Source organism: Heptranchias perlo, chromosome 10 (genome assembly GCF_035084215.1).
Source record: "Heptranchias perlo isolate sHepPer1 chromosome 10, sHepPer1.hap1, whole genome shotgun sequence".
Lineage (NCBI taxonomy): Eukaryota > Metazoa > Chordata > Chondrichthyes > Hexanchiformes > Hexanchidae > Heptranchias > Heptranchias perlo.
The window spans coordinates 87,067,361-87,086,946 of record NC_090334.1 but is presented as its reverse complement, the minus strand read 5'-3'; the positions used below and the strand labels follow the sequence as shown (position 1 = coordinate 87,086,946).

General features: G+C 48.0%; 1 protein-coding gene across 3 annotated transcripts in view; it reads left to right on the top strand.

Moving 5' to 3' along the window:
* tmem63c (transmembrane protein 63C) overlaps positions 1-19,586 on the top strand; it is a 413,010-nt gene that overhangs the window by 102,142 nt on the left and 291,282 nt on the right. For all 3 annotated transcript variants that reach the window (XM_067992153.1, XM_067992151.1, XM_067992152.1), the window contains exons 2-3: positions 13,006-13,243; positions 16,449-16,528. In XM_067992153.1, coding sequence (XP_067848254.1) covers positions 13,040-13,243; positions 16,449-16,528 — 284 coding nt within the window. In that variant the 5' untranslated portion in view covers positions 13,006-13,039. The remainder of the gene's footprint in view (positions 1-13,005; positions 13,244-16,448; positions 16,529-19,586) is intronic.

Sequence of the window (19,586 nt, the reverse complement as noted above, 5' to 3'; positions counted from 1 at the left end):
TGATCTATTCTTTGTTCTAATGGTGTTTGTCTCTCCCGGTCCTCTGTGCACCTTGAATCTCTTAGAATCATAGGAAATGTACGGCACAGAAGGAGGACATTCGGCTCATCGTGTCCGCGCCGGCTGAGAAACGAGCCACCCAGCCTAATCCCACTTTCCCGCATTTGGTCCGTAGCCCTGCAGGTCACGGCTCTTCAGGTGCACATCCAGGGATTTTTTAAAAATGAGTTGAGGGTTTCTGCCTCTCCCACCCTCTCAGGCAGTGAGTTCCAGACTCCCACCACCCTCTGGGTGAAATTTTTTTTCCTAATTTCTGCTCTAATCCTTCTACCAATCACTTTAAATCTATGCCCCCTGGTTATTGACCCCTCCGCTAAGGGAAATAGGTCCTCCCTATCCACTCTATCTCGGCCCCTCATAATTTTATACACCTCAATTAAATCTCCCCTCAGCCTCCTCTGGTCCAAAGAGAACAACCCCAGCCTATCCAATCTTTCCTCATAGCTAAAATTCTCCATTCCTGACAACATCCTCGTAAATCTCCTCTGTACCCTCTCCAGTGCAATCACATCTTTCCTATAATGTGGTGACCAGAACTGTACACAGTACTCAAGCTGTGGCCTAACTAGTGTTTTATACAGTTCCAGCATAATATCCCTGCTTTGATATCCTATGCCTTGGCTAATAAAGGAAAGCATTCCATATGCCTTCTTAACCACCTTATCTACCTGTCCTGTTACCTTCAGGGATCTGTGGACATTCACTCCAAGGTCCCTCACTTCCTCTACACCTCTCAGTATCCTCCCATTTATTGTGTACTCCCTTGCCTTGTTTGCTCTCCCCAAATGCATTACCTCACACTTCTCTGGATTGAATTCCATTTGCCACCTTTCTGCCCATCTGACCAGTCATAGAATCATAGAAGTTTACAACATGGAAACAGGCCCTTCGGCCCAACATGTCCATGTCGCCCAGTTTATACCACTAAGCTAGTCCCAATTGCCTGCACTTGGCCCATATCCCTCTATACCCATCTTACCCATGTAACTGTCCAAATGCTTTTTAAAAGACAAAATTGTACCCGCCTCTACTATTGCCTCTGGCAGCTCGTTCCAGACACTCACCACCCTTTGAGTGAAAAAATTGCCCCTCTGGACCCTTTTGTATCTCTCCCCTCTCACCTTAAATTTATGTCCCCTCGTTATAGACTCCCCTACCTTTGGGAAAAGATTTTGACTATCTACCTTATCTATGCCCCTCATTATTTTATAGACTTCTATAAGATCACCCCTTAACCTCCTACTCTCCAGGGAAAAAAGTCCCAGTCTGTCTAACCTCTCCCTATAAGTCAAACCATCAAGTCCCGGTAGCATCCTAGTAAATCTTTTCTGCACTCTTTCTAGTTTAATAATATCCTTTCTATAATAGGGTGACCAGAACTGTACACAGTATTCCAAGTGTGGCCTTACTAATGTCTTGTACAACTTCAACAAGACATCCCAACTCCTGTATTCAATGTTGAACCACATTCACCAATATTGAACCACATCAGTCAGACATGACCCGCCCTTCACCAGTCCATGCTGACTCTCTTTGATCAGCTCAGATTTGTTCAAGTGCTCAGTCATTTTATCTTTGTTTGTTTCTCTGATTGACATTAGTTTTTATTGATTTCATTATTACTCACTTCTCTCAGATTGCCCACTCTCTGTTCCCGGAAACCTCGAGGTTTTCACCTCCACCATCAGAACTGGAACATCCACTGAGGGAACTTCTGGGGAGATCACATGACCAGGGACTGGGGAGAGAGAGAGAGAGAGTCCAACTTCCGGTCTCCCTCAAAATCGTCATTTCCACTCCGGGCCCGGACCCCAAAATCACCCCCTCCCCCTCACACTCCCCCTCTCTCCTCCCCCTCACACTCTCACTCCTCCTCTCTCACTCCTCCCCCTCACACTCTCACTCCCCCTCTCTCCTCCCTCACTCCTCCCCCTCACCCTCTCACTCCCCCTCTCGCCTCCCCCTCACACTCTCACTCCTCCTCTCTCCTCCCTCACTCCTCCCCCTCACACTCTCACTCCCCCTCTCTCCTCCCTCACTCCTCACCCTCTCACTCCCCCTCTCTCCTCCCTCACTCCTCCCCCTCACACTCTCACTCCCCCTCTCTCCTCCCTCACTCCAGTGAGTCCCAGACACGGATTGGACCCACCTCCCTAAACTAAACTCAACTCCTTACTGTGAAAAGTGCCTGTTAAAACAAAGCCCGTTTCGGGACTGAACCCCTCAAATAACCGGTACACTCAACACTGTGAAAAGTGTCTGTTAAAACAAAGCCCGTTTTGGGACTGAACCCCTCAAATAACCGGTACAGTCAACATTGCAATCTAAGTCCATTGATATCTTCCTGCAGTCTACAGCTTTCCTCCTCACACGGCCTATCTTTGTGCCATCCGCAAATTTCTTAATCATGCCCCCTATGTTTAAGTCCAAATCGTTAATGTATAGCACAAAAAGCAAAGGACCTCGTACCGAGCCCTGCGGCACCCCACTGGAAACAGCCTTCCAGTCGCAAAAACACCCGTCGACCATTACCCTTTGCTTCCTGCCACTGAGCCAATTTTGGATCCAATTTGCCACATTCCCTTGGATCCCATGGGCCTTTACTTTTTTGACCAATCTGCCATGTGGGACCTTGTCAAAAGCCTTGCTAAAATCCATGTTCACTACATCAATTGCACTACCCTCATCAATCCTCCTTGTCACCTCCTCGAAAAATTCAGTCAAGTTAGTCAGACACAACCTCTGCTTAACAAATCCGTGCTGACTGTCCTTTATTAGTCCGTGCCTTTCTAAATGACGGTTTATCCTGTCCCTCAGAATTGATTCCAATAATTTGCCCACCACTGAGGTTAGACTGACTGGCCTATAATTACTCGGTCTATCCCTCGCTCCCTTTTTAAACAATGGTACAACATTAACAGTTCTCCAATCCTCCGGCACCACGCCTGTATCCAGGGAGGATTGGAAAATGATGGTCAGAGTCTCCGCTATTTCCTCCCTGGCTTCTTTTAACAGCCAGGGATACATTTCATCCGGCCCTGGTGATTTATCTACTTTCAATGATGCTAATCCCCTTAATACTTCCTCTCTCACTATGTTTATCCCATTCAATATTTCACACTCCTCCTCCTTAACTACAATCTCTGCATCATCCCTCTCCTTTATGAAGACAGATGCAAAGTATTCATTAAGAACCACACCCACATCTTCCGCCTCCACACATAGTTTACCTTTTTGGTCTCTAATAGGCCCTACTCTTTCCTTAGTTATCCTCTTGCTCTTTGTATATTTATAAAACATCTTTGGGTTTTCTTTGATTTTAGTCGCTAATATTTTTTCATGCCCTCTCTTTGTTTTTCTAATTTCCTTTCTAACTTCACCCCTGCACTTTGTCTACTCCTCTAAGCTTTCCGTAGTATTGAGTTCCCGGTGTCTATCATAGGCTTTCTTTCTCTGCCTTATCTTACCCTGAATGCTTCTTGACATCTAGGGGCTCTAGATTTGGCAGCCCCTCCCTTTTTCTTTGTGGGAACATGTTTACCCTGAACCCCTTGAATCACCCCTTTGAATGTCTCCCACTGCTCTGACACAGATTTACCTTCAAGTAGCTGTTTCCAGTTTACTTCTGCTAAATCACTTCTCAGTTTATTAAAATTGGCTTTTCCCCAATTGAAAACTTTAACTCCTGCTCTGTCTTTGTCCTTTTTCATAACTATGCTAAAACTAGCTGTATTATGATCACTATGCTCTCCCACTGCTACTTCTTCCACCTGCCCCTCTTCATTTTCTAGAACGGGCAAAAAGGAAAAGGAGGTGGGGTGGCATTGTTAGTAAAGGATGAAATCAGAGCGATAGTGAGAAAGGATATTGGCTCAGAAAATCAAGATGTAGAATCAGTCTGGGTGGAGTTAAGAAGCACCAAGGGGCAGAAAACACTGGTGGGAGTTGTCTATAGGACTCCAAACAGTAGTGATAATGTAGGGGACGGCATCAAACATTAGAGATGCATGTAACAAGGGTACTACAGTAATCATGGGTGACTTTAATCTGCATATAGACTGGCCAAACCAAATTAGCAATAATACTGTGGAGGATGAATTCCTGGAGTGTGTACGAGATGGTTTTTTAGACCAGTACGTTGAGGAGCCAACCAGGGAACAGGATTTCCTAGATTGGGTATCGGACAATGAGAAGGGGTTAATTAATAATCTTGTTGTGCGGGGTCCTTTGGGGAAGAGTGACCATAACATGATAGAATTCTTCATTAAGATGGAAAGTGAAGTAGTCCAATCCGAAACTAGGGTCCTAAATCTAAACAAAGGAAACTACGAAGGTATGAGGAGTGAGTTGGCCATGATAGATTGGGAAGCTTCATTAAAAGGCATGACGGTGGATAGGCAATGGCTAACATTTAAGGAACGAATGCATGAATTGCAACAATTATACATTCCTTTCTGGCGCAAAAACACAAAAGGAAAAGCGGCCCAACCATGGCTAACAAAAGAAATTAAGGATAGTATTAGATCCAAAGAGGAGTCATATAAAGTTGCCAGAAAAAGTAGCAAGCCTGAGGATTGGGAGCAGTTTAGAATTCAGCAAAAAAGGACCAAGAGATTGATTAAGAGGGGAAAAATAGAGTTTGAGAGTAAACTTACAAGGAACATAAAAGTGGACTGTAAAAGCTTCTACAAGTATGTAAAAGGAGAAAGATTAGTGAAGACAAATGTAGGTCCCTTACAGTCAGAAACGGGAGAATTTATAATGGGGAACAAAGAAATGGCAGAACAATTAAACAAATACTTTGGTTCTGTCTTCACGGAAGAGGACACAAATAACTTCCCAGAAATGCCAAAGAACCAAGGGACTAGTGAGAAGGAGGAATTAAAGGAAATTAGTATTAGTGAAAAAATAGTGCTGGAGAAATTAATGGGACCGAAAGCCGATAAATCCCCAGGGCCTGATAATCTGCATCCCAGAGTACGAAAAGAGGTAGCCATGGAAATAGTGGATGCATTAGTTGTCATCTTCCAAAATTCTATAAATTATTGAACAGTTCCTGCAGATTGGAGGGTGACAAATGTAACCCCACTATTTAAAAAAGGAGGCCATGATGTGGAGATGCCGGTGATGGACTGGGGTTGGCAAATGTAAAGAATCTTACAACACCAGGTTATAGTCCAACAAATTTATTTGAAAATCACAAGCTTTCGGAGGCTTTCTCCTTCGTCGGGTGAATGTGGAAATGAAATCCTTGAACGTTTCGCATTTATATTCAGAGAACAATATCTGGTGATTACAGATAATCTTTCCAACTGCCCGTTGTCAAGGCAATCAAAGTGTTCAGACAGAGAGGTGTTACCAACAGGACCACCGAATATACAAACGGCCAGAACACAAAACAGAGAGAGAGAGGGAGAAATATTCTAAAGGAAGAGAAAGACAGAAAATGACCCGTTGTATTAAAAACAGATAACTTTTATTGGCTGGTGGGGTTACGTGTAGCGTGACATGAACCCAAGATCCCGGTTGACACCGTGCAACAATCGCCAGACAGGAGGGTTCCCTCTCAGTCGGGGAACACTTCAGCAGTCAAGGACATTCAGCCACCGATCTTTGGGTAAGCGTTCTCCAAGGCGGCCTTCGAGACACACGACAACGCAAAATCGTCGAGCAGAAATTGATAGCCAAGTTCCGCACCCATGAGGACGGCCTCAACCGGGATCTTGGGTTCATGTCACGCTACACGTAACCCCACCAGCGAATAAAAGTTATCTGTTTTTAATACAACGGGTCATTTTCTGTCTTTCTCTTCCTTTAGAATGTTTCTCCCTCTCTCTCTCTGTTTTGTGTTCTGGCCGTTTGTATATTCGGTGGTCCTGTAGGTAACACCTCTCTGTCTGAACACTTTGATTGCCTTGACAACGGGCAGTTGGAAAGATTATCTGTAATCACCAGATATTGTTCTCTGAATATAAATGCGAAACGTTCAAGGATTTCATTTCCACATTCACCCGACGAAGGAGAAAGCCTCCGAAAGCTTGTGATTTTCAAATAAATTTGTTGGTCTATAACCTGGTGTTGTAAGATTCTTTACATAAAAAAGGAGGGAGAGAGAAAACAGGGAACTACAGACCAGTTAGCCTAACATCAGTAGTAGGGAAAATGCTCAAGTCTATTATAAAGGATATGATAACAGGACACATAGAAAATATCAATGGGATTAGACAAAGTCAATATGGATTTATGAAAGGGAAATCATATTTGACAAACCTACTGGAGTGTTTTGAGGATGTAACTGGTAGAATAGATAAGGGAGAACCAGTGGATGTGGTTTATTTAGATTTTCAGAAGGCCTTTGATAAAGTCCCACATAAGAGGTTAGTGTGCAGAATTGAAGCCAATGGGATTGGTGGTAATATACTGACATGGATTGAAAATTGGTTAACAGACAGGAAACAGAGAGTAGGAATAAATGGGTCTTTTTCGGGGTGGCAGGCAGTGACTAGTGGGGTACCGCAGGGATCAGTGCTTGGGCCCCAGCTATTCACAATATATATCAATGATTTGGATGAGGGAACCAAATGTAATATTTCCAAGTTTGCTGATGACACAAAACTAGTTGGGATCGTGAGTTGTGAGGAGGATGCAAAGAGGCTTCAAGGTGATTTAGACAAGTTGAGTGAGTGGGCAAATACATGGCAGATGCAGTATAATGTGGATAAATGTGAAGTTATCCACTTCAGAAGCAAAAACAGAAAGGCAGAGTATTATTTAAATGGTGATAGATTGGGGAATGTTGATGTACAAAGGGACCTGGGTGTCCTTGTACACCAGTCACTGAAAGCAAACATGCAGGTGCAGCAAGCAGTTAGGAAGGCAAATGGTATGTTGGCCTGCATTGCGAGAGGATTTGAGTATAGGAGCAGGGATGTCTTACTGCAGTTATACAGGGCCTTGGTGAGACCGCACCTGGAGTATTGTGAGCAATTTTGGTCTCCTTACCTAAGGAAAGAAATACTTGCCACAGAGGGAGTACAGCGAAGGTTCACCAGACTGATCCCTGGGATGGCAGGACTGTCGTATGAGGAGAGATTGGGTCGACTCGGCCTGTATTCACTCGAGTTTAGAAGAATGAGAGGGGATCCCAGTGAAACATATAAAATTCTGACAGGGCGAGACAGACTGGATGCAGGGAGGATGTTTCCCCTGGCTGGGGGGAGGTCCAGAATGAGGGGTCAGAGTCTCAGGATACGGGGTAGGACATTTAGGACTGAGATGAGGAGAAATGTCTTCACTCAGAGGGTGGTGAACCTGTGGAATTCTCTACCACAGAAGGCAGTGGAGGCCAAGTCACTGAATATATTTAAGAAGGAGCTGGATAGATTCCTAGACACAAAAAGCATCAAGGGGTATGGGGAGAGAGCGGGAATATGGTATTGAGATAGAAGATCAGCCATGATCATATTGAATGGTGGAGCAGGCTCGAAGGGCTGAATGGCCTATTCCTGCTCTTATTTTCTATGTTTCTATGTGGAACTTAATCCAGAACGTCCCCCCCTCTCGTTGGGCTTGCTATATAGTGGCTAAAAATATTCTTCTGAATGCAATTTAAGAATTCTGCGCCATCTATACCATTCACACTGTTTGTGTCCCAGTTAATATTCGGGTGGTTGAAATCCCCTACTATTACTGCCCTATTGTTTTTGCACTTCTCAGAAATTTGCCATCATATTTGCTCCTCTATTTCCCTCTGACTGTTTGGGGTCTGTGGTACACTCCAGTATTGTGACTGCCTCTTTTTTGTTCTTTAGATCAACCCATAAGGCCTCATTTGATGTACCTTCTAAAATATCATCCCTCCTCACAACTGTAATTGTTTTCTTAACCAAAATTACCAAACCCCCTCCTTTTTTATCCCCCTCTCTATCGCATCTGAAAATGCTGTAACCAGGGATGTTGAGCTGCCAGTCCTGCCCCTCTTTAAGCCATGTTTCTGTAATAGTTAAGATATCATACTGCCACGTGTCTGTCTGTGCACTCAGCTCATCTGCCTTATTTCCTATACTCCTTGCATTGAGGACTGCCAAACTCCTCTGTTGTTTATTTTCCAACATTCAATTCCTTTGCCTTCCAGACTCACTCACTAATTTTCTGCTTTCCATTTCCAGCTCGGACTTTATCCCATCTGAGTCCACACTCAGGTTCCCATCCCCCTGCCAAGCTAGTTTAAACCCTTCCCAACAGCACTAGCAAAGATATTGGTCCTGGCCCTGTTGAGGTGCAACCTGTCCGGCCTGTACAGGTCCCACCTCCCCCAGAACTGGTCCCAATGCCCCAGGAATCTAAAGCCCTCCCCCTTGCTCCACCTTTGCAGCCATTTCTCTAATGCTTCATCCTGGTGCCCATCCCCCTGCCAAATGAGTTTAAACCCTCCCCCACAGCACTAGTGAACCTCCCCGTGAGGACTTTGGGACACAGCTCTGTTGAGATGCAACCCGTCCAGCTTGAAAAGATCCCTCCAGCCCCAGAACTGGTCCCAATGCCCCAGGAATCTGAAACCCTCCCTCCCACACCATTTCTCCAGCCATGCATTATCTCACTGCTCCTACACTCACTAGCACGTGGCACCGGGAGTAATCCAGAGATTACTATCTTTGAGGTCCTGCTTTTTAACTTCCTCCATAGCTCCTGAAACTCTGACTGCAGGACCTCATCCTTTTTCATTCCTACATGGACCATGACTTCTGTCTGTTCCCCTTCCCCCCTCAGAATGTTCTGCACCCTCTCCGTGATGTCCTTTACCCTGGTACCAGGGAGGTAACACACCACGTGGGTCTCACGTCAGCGGTTGCAGAAACGCCTGTCTGTCCCCGACTATCAAATCCCCTATGATCACTTCATTTCCACACGGCACCCCCGGTGCTGTGGCTGTGCTCTCGACTGCACTCCCCCAAGGTTCCGTCATCCTTAGCACTGAAAACCGTTTTGAGAGTGCCGCACTCCCGAAGGATTCCTGCACTGCCTGCCTCGACATACCCTGCCGGATGGCCACCCACTTACTGTCCTGAGCTCTCTGTGGCTGTGGGGTGATCACCTCCTGGAATGTACAAACCAGGAAATTCTCAGCCTCCCGTATGCCCTGCAGGGACACCAGCTGCCTCTCAAGCTCAAACTGTGAGCCCGAGCTCGAGCATGAAGAGGCAGTTCCTGCACATGTGCTCATCCAGGAAAGACAAAGTGTCCTGGAGTTCCCACATGGCACAGGATGTGCCGGCAATGGATCTCAGCTGTCCCGTCATTTTACTTAAAAGTCCATCTGCTAACGTTTTATATATATATGTGTGTGTGCTTTTAGATTAGTATCCCCGTACTCTTATTTATTATTTATGTATACCAATCCCAAACTAATCCCACTGCCCCGCTCTCTCCCCATAGCCCAGTATCAATCCCAAACTAATCCCACTGCCCCACTCTCTCCCCATAGCCCTGTATCAATCCCAAACTATTCCCACTGCCCCACTCTCTCCCCATAGCCCTGTATCAATCCCAAACTATTCCCACTGCCCCACTCTCTCCCCATAGCCCTGTATCAATCCCCAAACTAATCCCACTGTCCCGCTCTCTCCCCATAGCCCTGTATCAATCCCAAACTATTCCCACTGCCCCACTCTCTCCCCATAGCCCTGTATCAATCCCAAACTATTCCCACTACCCCGCTGTCTCCCCATAGCCCTGTATCAATCCCCAAACTAATCCCACCCTCTCCCCATAGCCCTGTATCAATCCCAAACTAATCCCACTCTCTCCCCATAGCCCTTTATCAATCCCAAACTAATCCCACTGCCCCGCTCTCTCTCCATAGCCCTGTATCAATCCCAAACTAATCCCACTGCCCCGCTCTCTCCCCATAGCCCTGTATCAATCCCAAACTAATCCCACTCTCTCCCCATAGCCCTGTATCAATCCCAAACTAATCCCACTCTCTCCCCATAGCCCTGTATCAATCCCAAACTAATCCCACTGCCCCGCTCTCTCCCCATAGCCCTGTATCAATCCCAAACTAATCCCACTCTCTCCCCATAGCACTGTATCAATCCCAAACTAATCCCACTCTCTCCCCATGGCACTGTATCAATCCCATACTAATCCCACTCTCTCCCCATAGCCCAGTATCAATCCCAAACTAATCCCACTGCCCCGCTCTCTCCCCATAGCCCTGTATCAATCCCAAACTAATCCCACTGTCCTGCTTTCTCCCCATAGCCCTGTCTCAATCCCACACTAATCCCACTCTCTCCCCATAGCCCTGTAACAATCCCAAACTATTCCCACTCTCTCCCCATAGCCCTGTATCAATCCCACACTAATCCCACTCTCTAGCCAGTGGTGTTCCGCAGGGGTCGGTGCTGGGTCCCCAACTCTTTACAATATATATTAACGATTTGGAGGAGGGGACCGAGTGTAACATATCAAAGTTTGCAGATGATACAAAGATGGGAGGGAAAGTAGAGAGTGAGGAGGACATAAAAAACCTACAAGGGGATATAGACAGGCTGGGTAAGTGGGCGGAGATTTGGCAGATGCAATACAATATTGGAAAATGTGAGGTTATGCACTTTGGCAGGAAAAATCAGAGAGCAAGCTATTATCTTAATGGCGAGAAACTGGAAAGTACTGCAGTACAAAGGGATCTGGGGGTCCTAGTGCAAGAAAATCAAAAAGTTAGTATGCAGGTGTAGCAGGTGATCAAGAAGGCCAACGGAATGTTGGCTTTTATTGCTCGGGGGATAGAATATAAAAACAGGGAGGTATTGCTGCAATTATATAAGGTATTGGTGAGACCGCACCTGGAATACTGCATACAGTTTTGGTGTCCATACTTAAGAAAAGACATACTTGCTCTCGAGGCAGTACAAAGAAGGTTCACTCGGTTAATCCCGGGGATGAGGGGGCGGACATATGAGGAGAGGTTGAGTAGATTGGGACTCTACTCATTGGAGTTCAGAAGAATGAGAGGCGATCTTATTGAAACATATAAGATTGTGAAGGGGCTTGATCGGGTGGATGCGGTAAGGATGTTCCCAAGGATGGGTGATACTAGAACTTGGGGGCATAATCTTAGAATAAGGGGCTGCTCTTTCAAAACTGAGATGAGGAGAAACTTCTTCACTCAGAGGGTGATGGGTCTGTGGAATTTGCTGCCCCAGGAAGCTGTGGAAGCTACATCATTAAATAAATTTAAAACAGAAATAGACAGTTTCCTAGATGTAAAGGGAATTAGGGGTTACGAGGAGCGGGCAGGAAATTGGACATGAATTTAGATTTGAGGTTAGGACCAGATCAGCCATGATCTTATTGAATGGCGGAGCAGGCTCGAGGGGCCGATTGGCCTACTCCTGCTCCTGTTTCTTATGTTCTTATGTTCTCCCCATAGCTCTGTATCAATCACAAACTAATCCCACTGCCTCGCTCTCTCCCCATAGCCCTGTATCAATCCCCAAACTAATCCCACCCTCTCCCCAGAGCCCTGTATCAATCCCAAACTAAACGCACTGCCCCGCTCTCTCCCCATAGCCCTGTATCAATCCCACACTATTCCCACTGCCCCGCTCTCTCCCCATAGCCCTGTATCAATCCCAAACTAATCCCACTCTCTCCCCATAGCACTGTATCAATCCCAAACTAATCCCACTCTCTCCCCATAGCCCTGTATCAATCCCAAACTAATCACACTGCCCCGCTCTCTCCCCATAGCCCTGTATCAATCCCAAACTAATCCCACTCTCTCCCCATGGCCCTGTATCAATCCCAAACTAATCCCACTGTCCCGCTCTCTCCCCAATAGCCCTGTATCAATCCCAAACTAATCCCACTCTCTCCCCATGGCCCTGTATCAATCCCACACTAATCCCACTGCCCCGCTCTCTCCCCATAGCCGTGTATCAATCCCAAACTAATCCCACTGCCCCGCTTTCTCCCCATAGCCCTGTATCAATCCCAAACTAATCCCACTCTCTCCCCATGGCCCGGTATCAATCCCACACTATTCCCACTGCCCCGCTCTCTCCCCATAGCCCTGTATCAATCCCAAACTAATCCAACTCTCTCCCCATAGCACTGTATCAATCCCAAACGAATCCCACTCTCTCCCCATGGCCCGGTATCAATCCCACACTATTCCCACTGCCCTGCTCTCTCCCCATAGCCCTGTATCAATCCCAAACTAATCCAACTCTCTCCCCATAGCACTGTATCAATCCCAAACTAATCCCACTCTCTCCCCATAGCCCTGTATCAATCCCAAACTGATCCCACTGCCCCGCTCTCTCCCCATAGCCCTGTATCAATCCCACACTAATCCCACTCTCTCTCCATAGCCCTATATCAATCCCACACTAATCCCACTCTCTCCCCATAGCCCTGTATCAATCCCAAACTAATCCCACTCTCTCCCCATAGCCCTGTATCAATCCCCAAACTAATCCCACCCTCTCCCCATAGCCCTGTATCAATCCCAAACTAATCCCACTGCCCCGCTCTCTCCCCATAGCCCTGTATCAATCCCAAACTATTCCCACTGCCCCGCTGTCTCCTCATAGCCCTGTATCAATCCCCAAACTAATCCCACCCTCTCCCCATAGCCTTGTATCAATCCCAAACTAATCCCACTGCCCCGCTCTCTCCCCATAGCCCTGTATCAATCCCAAACTAATCCCACTGCCCCGCTGTCTCCTCATAGCCCTGTATCAATCGCAAACTATTCCCACTGCCCCGCTGTCTCCCCATAGCCCTGTATCAATCCCCAAACTAATCCCACTGTCCCGCTCTCTCCCCATAGCCCTGTATCAATCCCAAACTAATCCCACTCTCTCCCCATAGCCCAGTATCATTCTCTGATTCAAGTATTTATCCAGTTTTTCTTTCTTCCATGTGTTGTATTCACAGGGACGCAGACTTATGACCCAACAGCCGGACCAAGATGGACAACTCTCAGCTCTACCAGTCATCACAAACTCTGAGCAACAAGCAAGGCCATAACCTGGGTGTCCTGAATTTTCTTGACTCATTGGCAAATGGAACAGTGGAACATTGTTACAGTGCCCGATCCCGTAGCACCGTACTCCAGGGGCTGTCCTTCGGAGGAGTCCCCACTGTACTCGCCATCAACTTTATACTCTGGCTGGTATGGACACGTCAGTCCCTTCTCCTGGGCTGATCTGATACCAATATTTCACAGATGGAGTGTGTCTGTATGTTTGCAGTCCCTGTCTGCACAGAGCTGGCTAAAACCTGTAGCATACTCCATAGGTAATTAACAAAGTGCAAAATACTGCGAATGCTGGAAATCTGGATTAAAAACAGGTCAGGCAGCATCTTTGGAGGGTGGGGGGTGGGGGGCGGGGGGTTCACATCACCTGAAACGTTAACCCTGCCTTCCTCTCCGCAGACGCTGCCTGACCTGCTGAGGGTTCCCAGCATCTTCTGTTTCCATTTCCGTAGGTAGTTACCCTGATAATCTAAGGTTTCTACCATAGGAGTCTCTCAACCGAAGACATCTATCTCACTGTGGGCGGGGACTTTACCATTTCCTAATCTGGGGTGGGTGGTGCTGTGGCTCAGACCCATTATATCATTTCTGAATTCAAATCTAGCCGAGAAAGAAGCAATGAAAGCCTCCATTACTTGATGGGAAATTGGGTGGAACAGTGAATTAGACAATGACTTTCCACGTCTGGGACCTGACTTCTGAACCAGCCCAGGCTGATGGGATGAAAGTCTCCTCTCTGTGCAAGCCACTGGGGACCTATGTAAAACAGTGTAGAGGGAGCTTTACTCTGTACCTAACTCATGCTGTACCTGCCCTGGGAGTGTTTGATGGGACAGTGTAGAGGGAGCTTTACTCTGTATCGAACTCATGCTGTACCTTTTTTTTATTCGTTCATGGGATGTGGGCGTCGCTGGCGAGGCCGGCATTTATTGCCCATCCCTAATTGCCCTTGAGAAGGTGGTGGTGAGTCGCCTTCTTGAACCGCTGCAGTCCGTGTGGTGAAGGTTCTCCCACAGTGCTGTTAGGAAGGGAGTTCCAGGATTTTGACCCAGCGACGATGAAGGAACGGCGATATATTTCCAAGTCGGGATGGTGTGTGACTTGGAGGGGAACGTGCAGGTGGTGTTGTTCCCATGTGCCTGCTGCTCTTGTCCTTCTAGGTGGTAGAGATCACGGGTTTGGGAGGTGCTGTCGAAGAAGCCTTGGCGAGTTGCTGCAGTGCATCCTGTGGATGGTGCACACTGCAGCTACTGTGCACCGGTGGTGAAGGGAGTGAATGTTTAGGGTGGTGGATGGGGTGCCAATCAAGCGGGCTGCTTCGTCCTGGATGGTGTCGAGCTTGTTGAGTGTTGTTGGAGCTGCACTCATCCAGGCAAGTGGAGAGAATTCCATCACACTCCTGACTTGTGCCTTGTAGATGGTGGAAAGGCTTTGGGGAGTCAGGAGGTGAGTCACTTGCCACAGAATACCCAGCCTCTGGCCTGCTCTTGTGGCCACTGTATTTATATGGCTGGTCCAGTTAAGTTTCTGCTCAATGGTGACCCCCAGGATGTTGATGGTGGAGGATTTGGCGATGGTAATGCCGTTGAATGTCAAGGGGAGGTGGTTAGATTCTCTCTTGTTGGAGATAGTCATTGCCTGGCACTTGTCTGGCGCGAATGTTACTTGCCACTTATGAACCCAAGCCTGGATGTTGTCCAGGTCTTGCTGCATGCGGGCTCTGTCTGCTTCATTATCTGAGGGGTTGCGAACGGAACTGAACACTGTGCAATCATCAGCGAACATCCCCATTTCCGACCTTATGATGGTGGGAAAGTCATTGATGAAGCAGCTGAAGATAGTTGGGCCTAGGACACTGCCTTGAGGAACTCCTGCAGCAATGTCCTGGGGTTGAGATGATTGGCCACCAACAACCACTACCATCTTCCTTTGTGCTAGGTATGACTCCAGCCACTGGAGAGTTTTCCCCCTGATTCCCATTGACTTCAATTTTACTCGGACTCCTTGGTGCCACACTCGGTCAAATGCTGCCTTGATGTCAAGGACAGTCACTCTCACCTCACCTCTGGAATTCAGCTCTTTTGTTCATGTTTGGACCAAAGCTGTAATGAGGTCTGGAGCTGAGTGGTCCTGGGCGGAACCCAAACTAAGCATCGGTGAGCAGGTTATTGGTGAGTAAGTGCCGCTTGATAGCACTGTCGACGACACCTTCCATCACTTTGCTGATGATCGAGAGTAGACTGATGGGGCGGTAATTGGCTGGATTGGATTTGTCCTGCTTTTTGTGGACAGGACATACCTGGGCAATTTTCCACATTGTCGGGTAGATGCCAGTGTTGTAGCTGTACTGGAACATCTTGGCTAGAGGCGCAGCTAGTTCTGAAGCACAAGTCTTCAGCACTACAGCCGGGATGTTGTCGGGGCCCATAGCCTTTGCTGTATCCAGTGCACTCAGTCATTTCTTGATATCATGTGGAGTGAATTGAATTGGCTGAAGACTGCCTTCTGTGATGGTGGGGATATCGGGAGGCGGCCGAGATGGATCATCCACTCGACACTTCTGGCTGAGGATGGGGATGTTTACAGAGCCTCCTCCTCCCGTTAGTTGTTTAATTGTCCACCACCATTCACGACTGGATGTGGCAGGACTGCAGAGCTTGGATCTAATCCATTGGTTGTGGAATTGCTTAGCTCTGTCTATAGCATGTTGCTTCCGCTGTTTAGCATGCATGTAGTCCTGAGTTGTAGCTTCACCAGGTTGGCACCTCATTTTTAGGTACGTCTGGTGCTGCTCCTGGCATGCTCTTCGACACTCCTCATTGAACCAGGGTTGATCCCCTGGCTTGTTGGTGATGGTAGAGTGAGGAATATGCCGGGTCATGAGGTTACAGATTGTGCCGGAATACAATTCTGCTGCTGCTGATGCCCTGGGAGTGTTTGACCGGACAGTGTGGAGGGAGCTTTACTCTGTATCTCACTCATGCTGTACCTGCCCTGGGAGTGTTTGATGGGACAGTGTAGAGGGAGCTTTACTCTGTATCTAACCCGTGCTGTACCTGCCCTGGGAGTGTTTGATGGGACAGTGTAGAGGGAGCTTTACTCTGTGTCTAACCCGACAATAGATTAAAACTGGGGACGTGGCCTGTTCCCCAGCACCGACACCCTTGATGAGAATGAAATGTTTGCGAGTTAATTGTGCAAATGTTGGATTCTGTGTGTTGGGGTTGTGGTTGAGTGGAATTGCCTCAGTCTTGGAACAGAAACTTCACCTGTTACAAGGGGTGAGGCATTCATTTATTTGGGGGCATTTTAACCCCTTGCTGTTCCTCTCTGATTGCAGATACTGCTCTTCATATTTTCCTGTCTGCGGAAGGCTGCCTGGGACTATGGACGCCTGGCTCTGCTCATGGACAATGACAGGTTTTTCCTTTTTTCATGACTTCTATTTACCCCCTTTCCCTTCCATCAGTTTCACTGCCCAGTCAGTCCGGAACCTTCCAGAGTCCAGCTACAGACAGACTGGGACTTTTTTCCCTGGAGAGTAGGAGGTTTAGGGGTGATCTTATAGAAGTCTATAAAATAATGAGGGGCATAGATAAGGTAGATAGTCAAAATCTTTTCCCAAAGGTAGGGAGGGGGCATAGATTTAAGGTGAGAGGGGAGAGATACAAAAGGGTCCAGAGGGGCAATTTTTTCACTCAAAGGGTGGTGAGTGTCTGGAACGAGCTGCCAGAGGCAGTAGTAGAGGCGGGTACAATTTTGTCTTTTAAAAAGCATTTGGACAGTTACATGGGTAAGATGGGTACAGAGGGATATGGGCCAAGTGCAGGAAATTGGGACTAGCTTAGTGGTATAAACTGGGCGACATGGACATGTTGGGCCGAAAGGCCTGTTTCCATGTTGTAACTTCTATGATTCTATTGATTCTAATGCAGTGGGCTGGGTTGCTCTCTCCCTTCAGCACTGCTGCCCAGGCGGAGAGCCGCTGAAAACTGGATATGGAAACTCCAGTTTTTACAGGCTTTCCCACGTGGGATAAGAGAGTGAGTCTGTGCAGTACAATAGCAGTCGTGCTTGGTTATGAGAGGGACTCTGGACAGGAGCCTGATCTCTGTTCACTTTTGACAACATACCCTGACATACTGACCAGAGACCCACACACTGAGTACAGTGTGAAACACTGACCGGAGACCCACACACTGAGCACAGTGTGAAACACTGACCGGAGACCCACACACTGAGTACAGTGTGAAACACTGACCGGAGACCCACACACTGAGTACAGTGTGAAACACTGACCGGAGACCCACACACTGAGTGCAGTGTGAAACACTGACCGGAGACCCACACACTGAGCGCAGTGTGAAACACTGACCGGAGACCCACACACTGAGCGCAGTGTGAAACACTGACCGGAGACCCACACACTGAGTACAGTGTGAAACACTGACCGGAGACCCACACACTGAGTACAGTGTGAAACACTGACCGGAGACCCACACACTGAGTACAGTGTGAAACACTGACCCGAGACCCACACACTGAGTACAGTGTGAAACACTGACCGGAGACCCACACACTGAGTACAGTGCGAAACACTGACCGGAGACCCACACACTGAGTACAGTGCGACACACTGACCGGAGACCCACACACTGAGTACAGTGCGAAACACTGACCGGAGACCCACACACTGAGTACAGTGCGAAACACTGACCGGAGACCCACACACTGAGTACAGTGTGAAACACTGACCCGAGACCCACACACTGAGTACAGTGTGAAACACTGACCGGAGACCCACACACTGAGTACAGTGTGAAACACTGACCGGAGACCCACACACTGAGTACAGTGTGAAACACTGACCGGAGACCCACACACTGAGTACAGTGTGAAACACTGACCCGTGACCCACACACTGAGTGCAGTGTGAAACACTGACCCGAGACCCACACACTGAGCGCAGTGTGAAACACTGACCCGAGACCCACACACTGAGTACAGTGTGAAACACTGACCGGAGACCCACACACTGAGTACAGTGTGAAACACTGACCGGAGACCCACACACTGAGTACAGTGTGAAACACTGACCCGAGACCCACACACTGAGTACAGTGCGAAACACTGACCGGAGACCCACACACTGAGTACAGTGCGAAACACTGACCGGAGACCCACACACTGAGTACAGTGTGAAACACTGACCGGAGACCCACACACTGAGTGCAGTGTGAAACACTGACCGGAGACCCACACACTGAGTACAGTGTGAAACACTGACCGGAGACCCACACACTGAGTACAGTGTGAAACACTGACCGGAGACCCACACACTGAGTACAGTGTGAAACACTGACCCGTGACCCACACACTGAGTGCAGTGTGAAACACTGACCCGAGACCCACACACTGAGCGCAGTGTGAAACACTGACCGGAGACCCACATACTGAGTACAGTGTGAAACACTGACCCGAGACCCACACACTGAGCGCAGTGTGAAACACTGACCCGAGACCCACATACTGAGTACAGTGCGAAACACTGACCGGAGACCCACACACTGAGTACAGTGTGAAACACTGACCGGAGACCCACACACTGAGCGCAGTGTGAAACACTGACCGGAGACCCACACACTGAGTACAGTGTGAAACACTGACCGGAGACCCACACACTGAGTACAGTGTGAAACACTGACCCGAGACCCACACACTGAGTACAGTGTGAAACACTGACCGGAGACCCACACACTGAGTACAGTGTGAAACACTGACCGGAGACCCACACACTGAGTACAGTGTGAAACACTGACCGGAGACCCACACACTGAGTACAGTGTGAAACACTGACCGGAGACCCACACACTGAGTACAGTGTGAAACACTGACCGGAGACCCACACACTGAGTACAGTGTGAAACACTCAGCCCTCCCATTGTCCATTCACAAACAGTCCCACAATCTTTACCCTCCCTCCATACAGCCACCTTCTGTTAGCCTTCCTTTGTCCACATTTATTGGTTTTTCTTCACTTTTCTACAAAGACAAACACCAACACCAAATCCAGAACAAGAAAGAATTTTATGAAGCAAATCATGTCAGCATTGACAAAAATAATGACAAATCCACCTTGTGCAAGCCCTTAGTGCCTGTCTTGTTTGCTTGTTTTCCTATCCCGGTGCTCCTACACTTTGTTTCCCCAGTGACTACAGCTTGGGAGGTGGGAGGCTGCTGAGCTTCGGTTGAAGACACTTCATATGGCCTTGGTGGGTGACCTCGAGCAGCTCTGGGCCTAGAGGGCCCGGCTTCAGACTGCAGCATCTCTGCGTGGGCTGACTAGCTGAGTGGCATCAGCAAAGGCACTGGTGGAGTGTCTGGTGAGGAAGCAGACATGCTATTGTCCTGAGAGAGGACAGCAAGTGCCACTCCCATGGAGCCAAGGCCACTCTCCTGGGGCAACGCCTCAGCACTC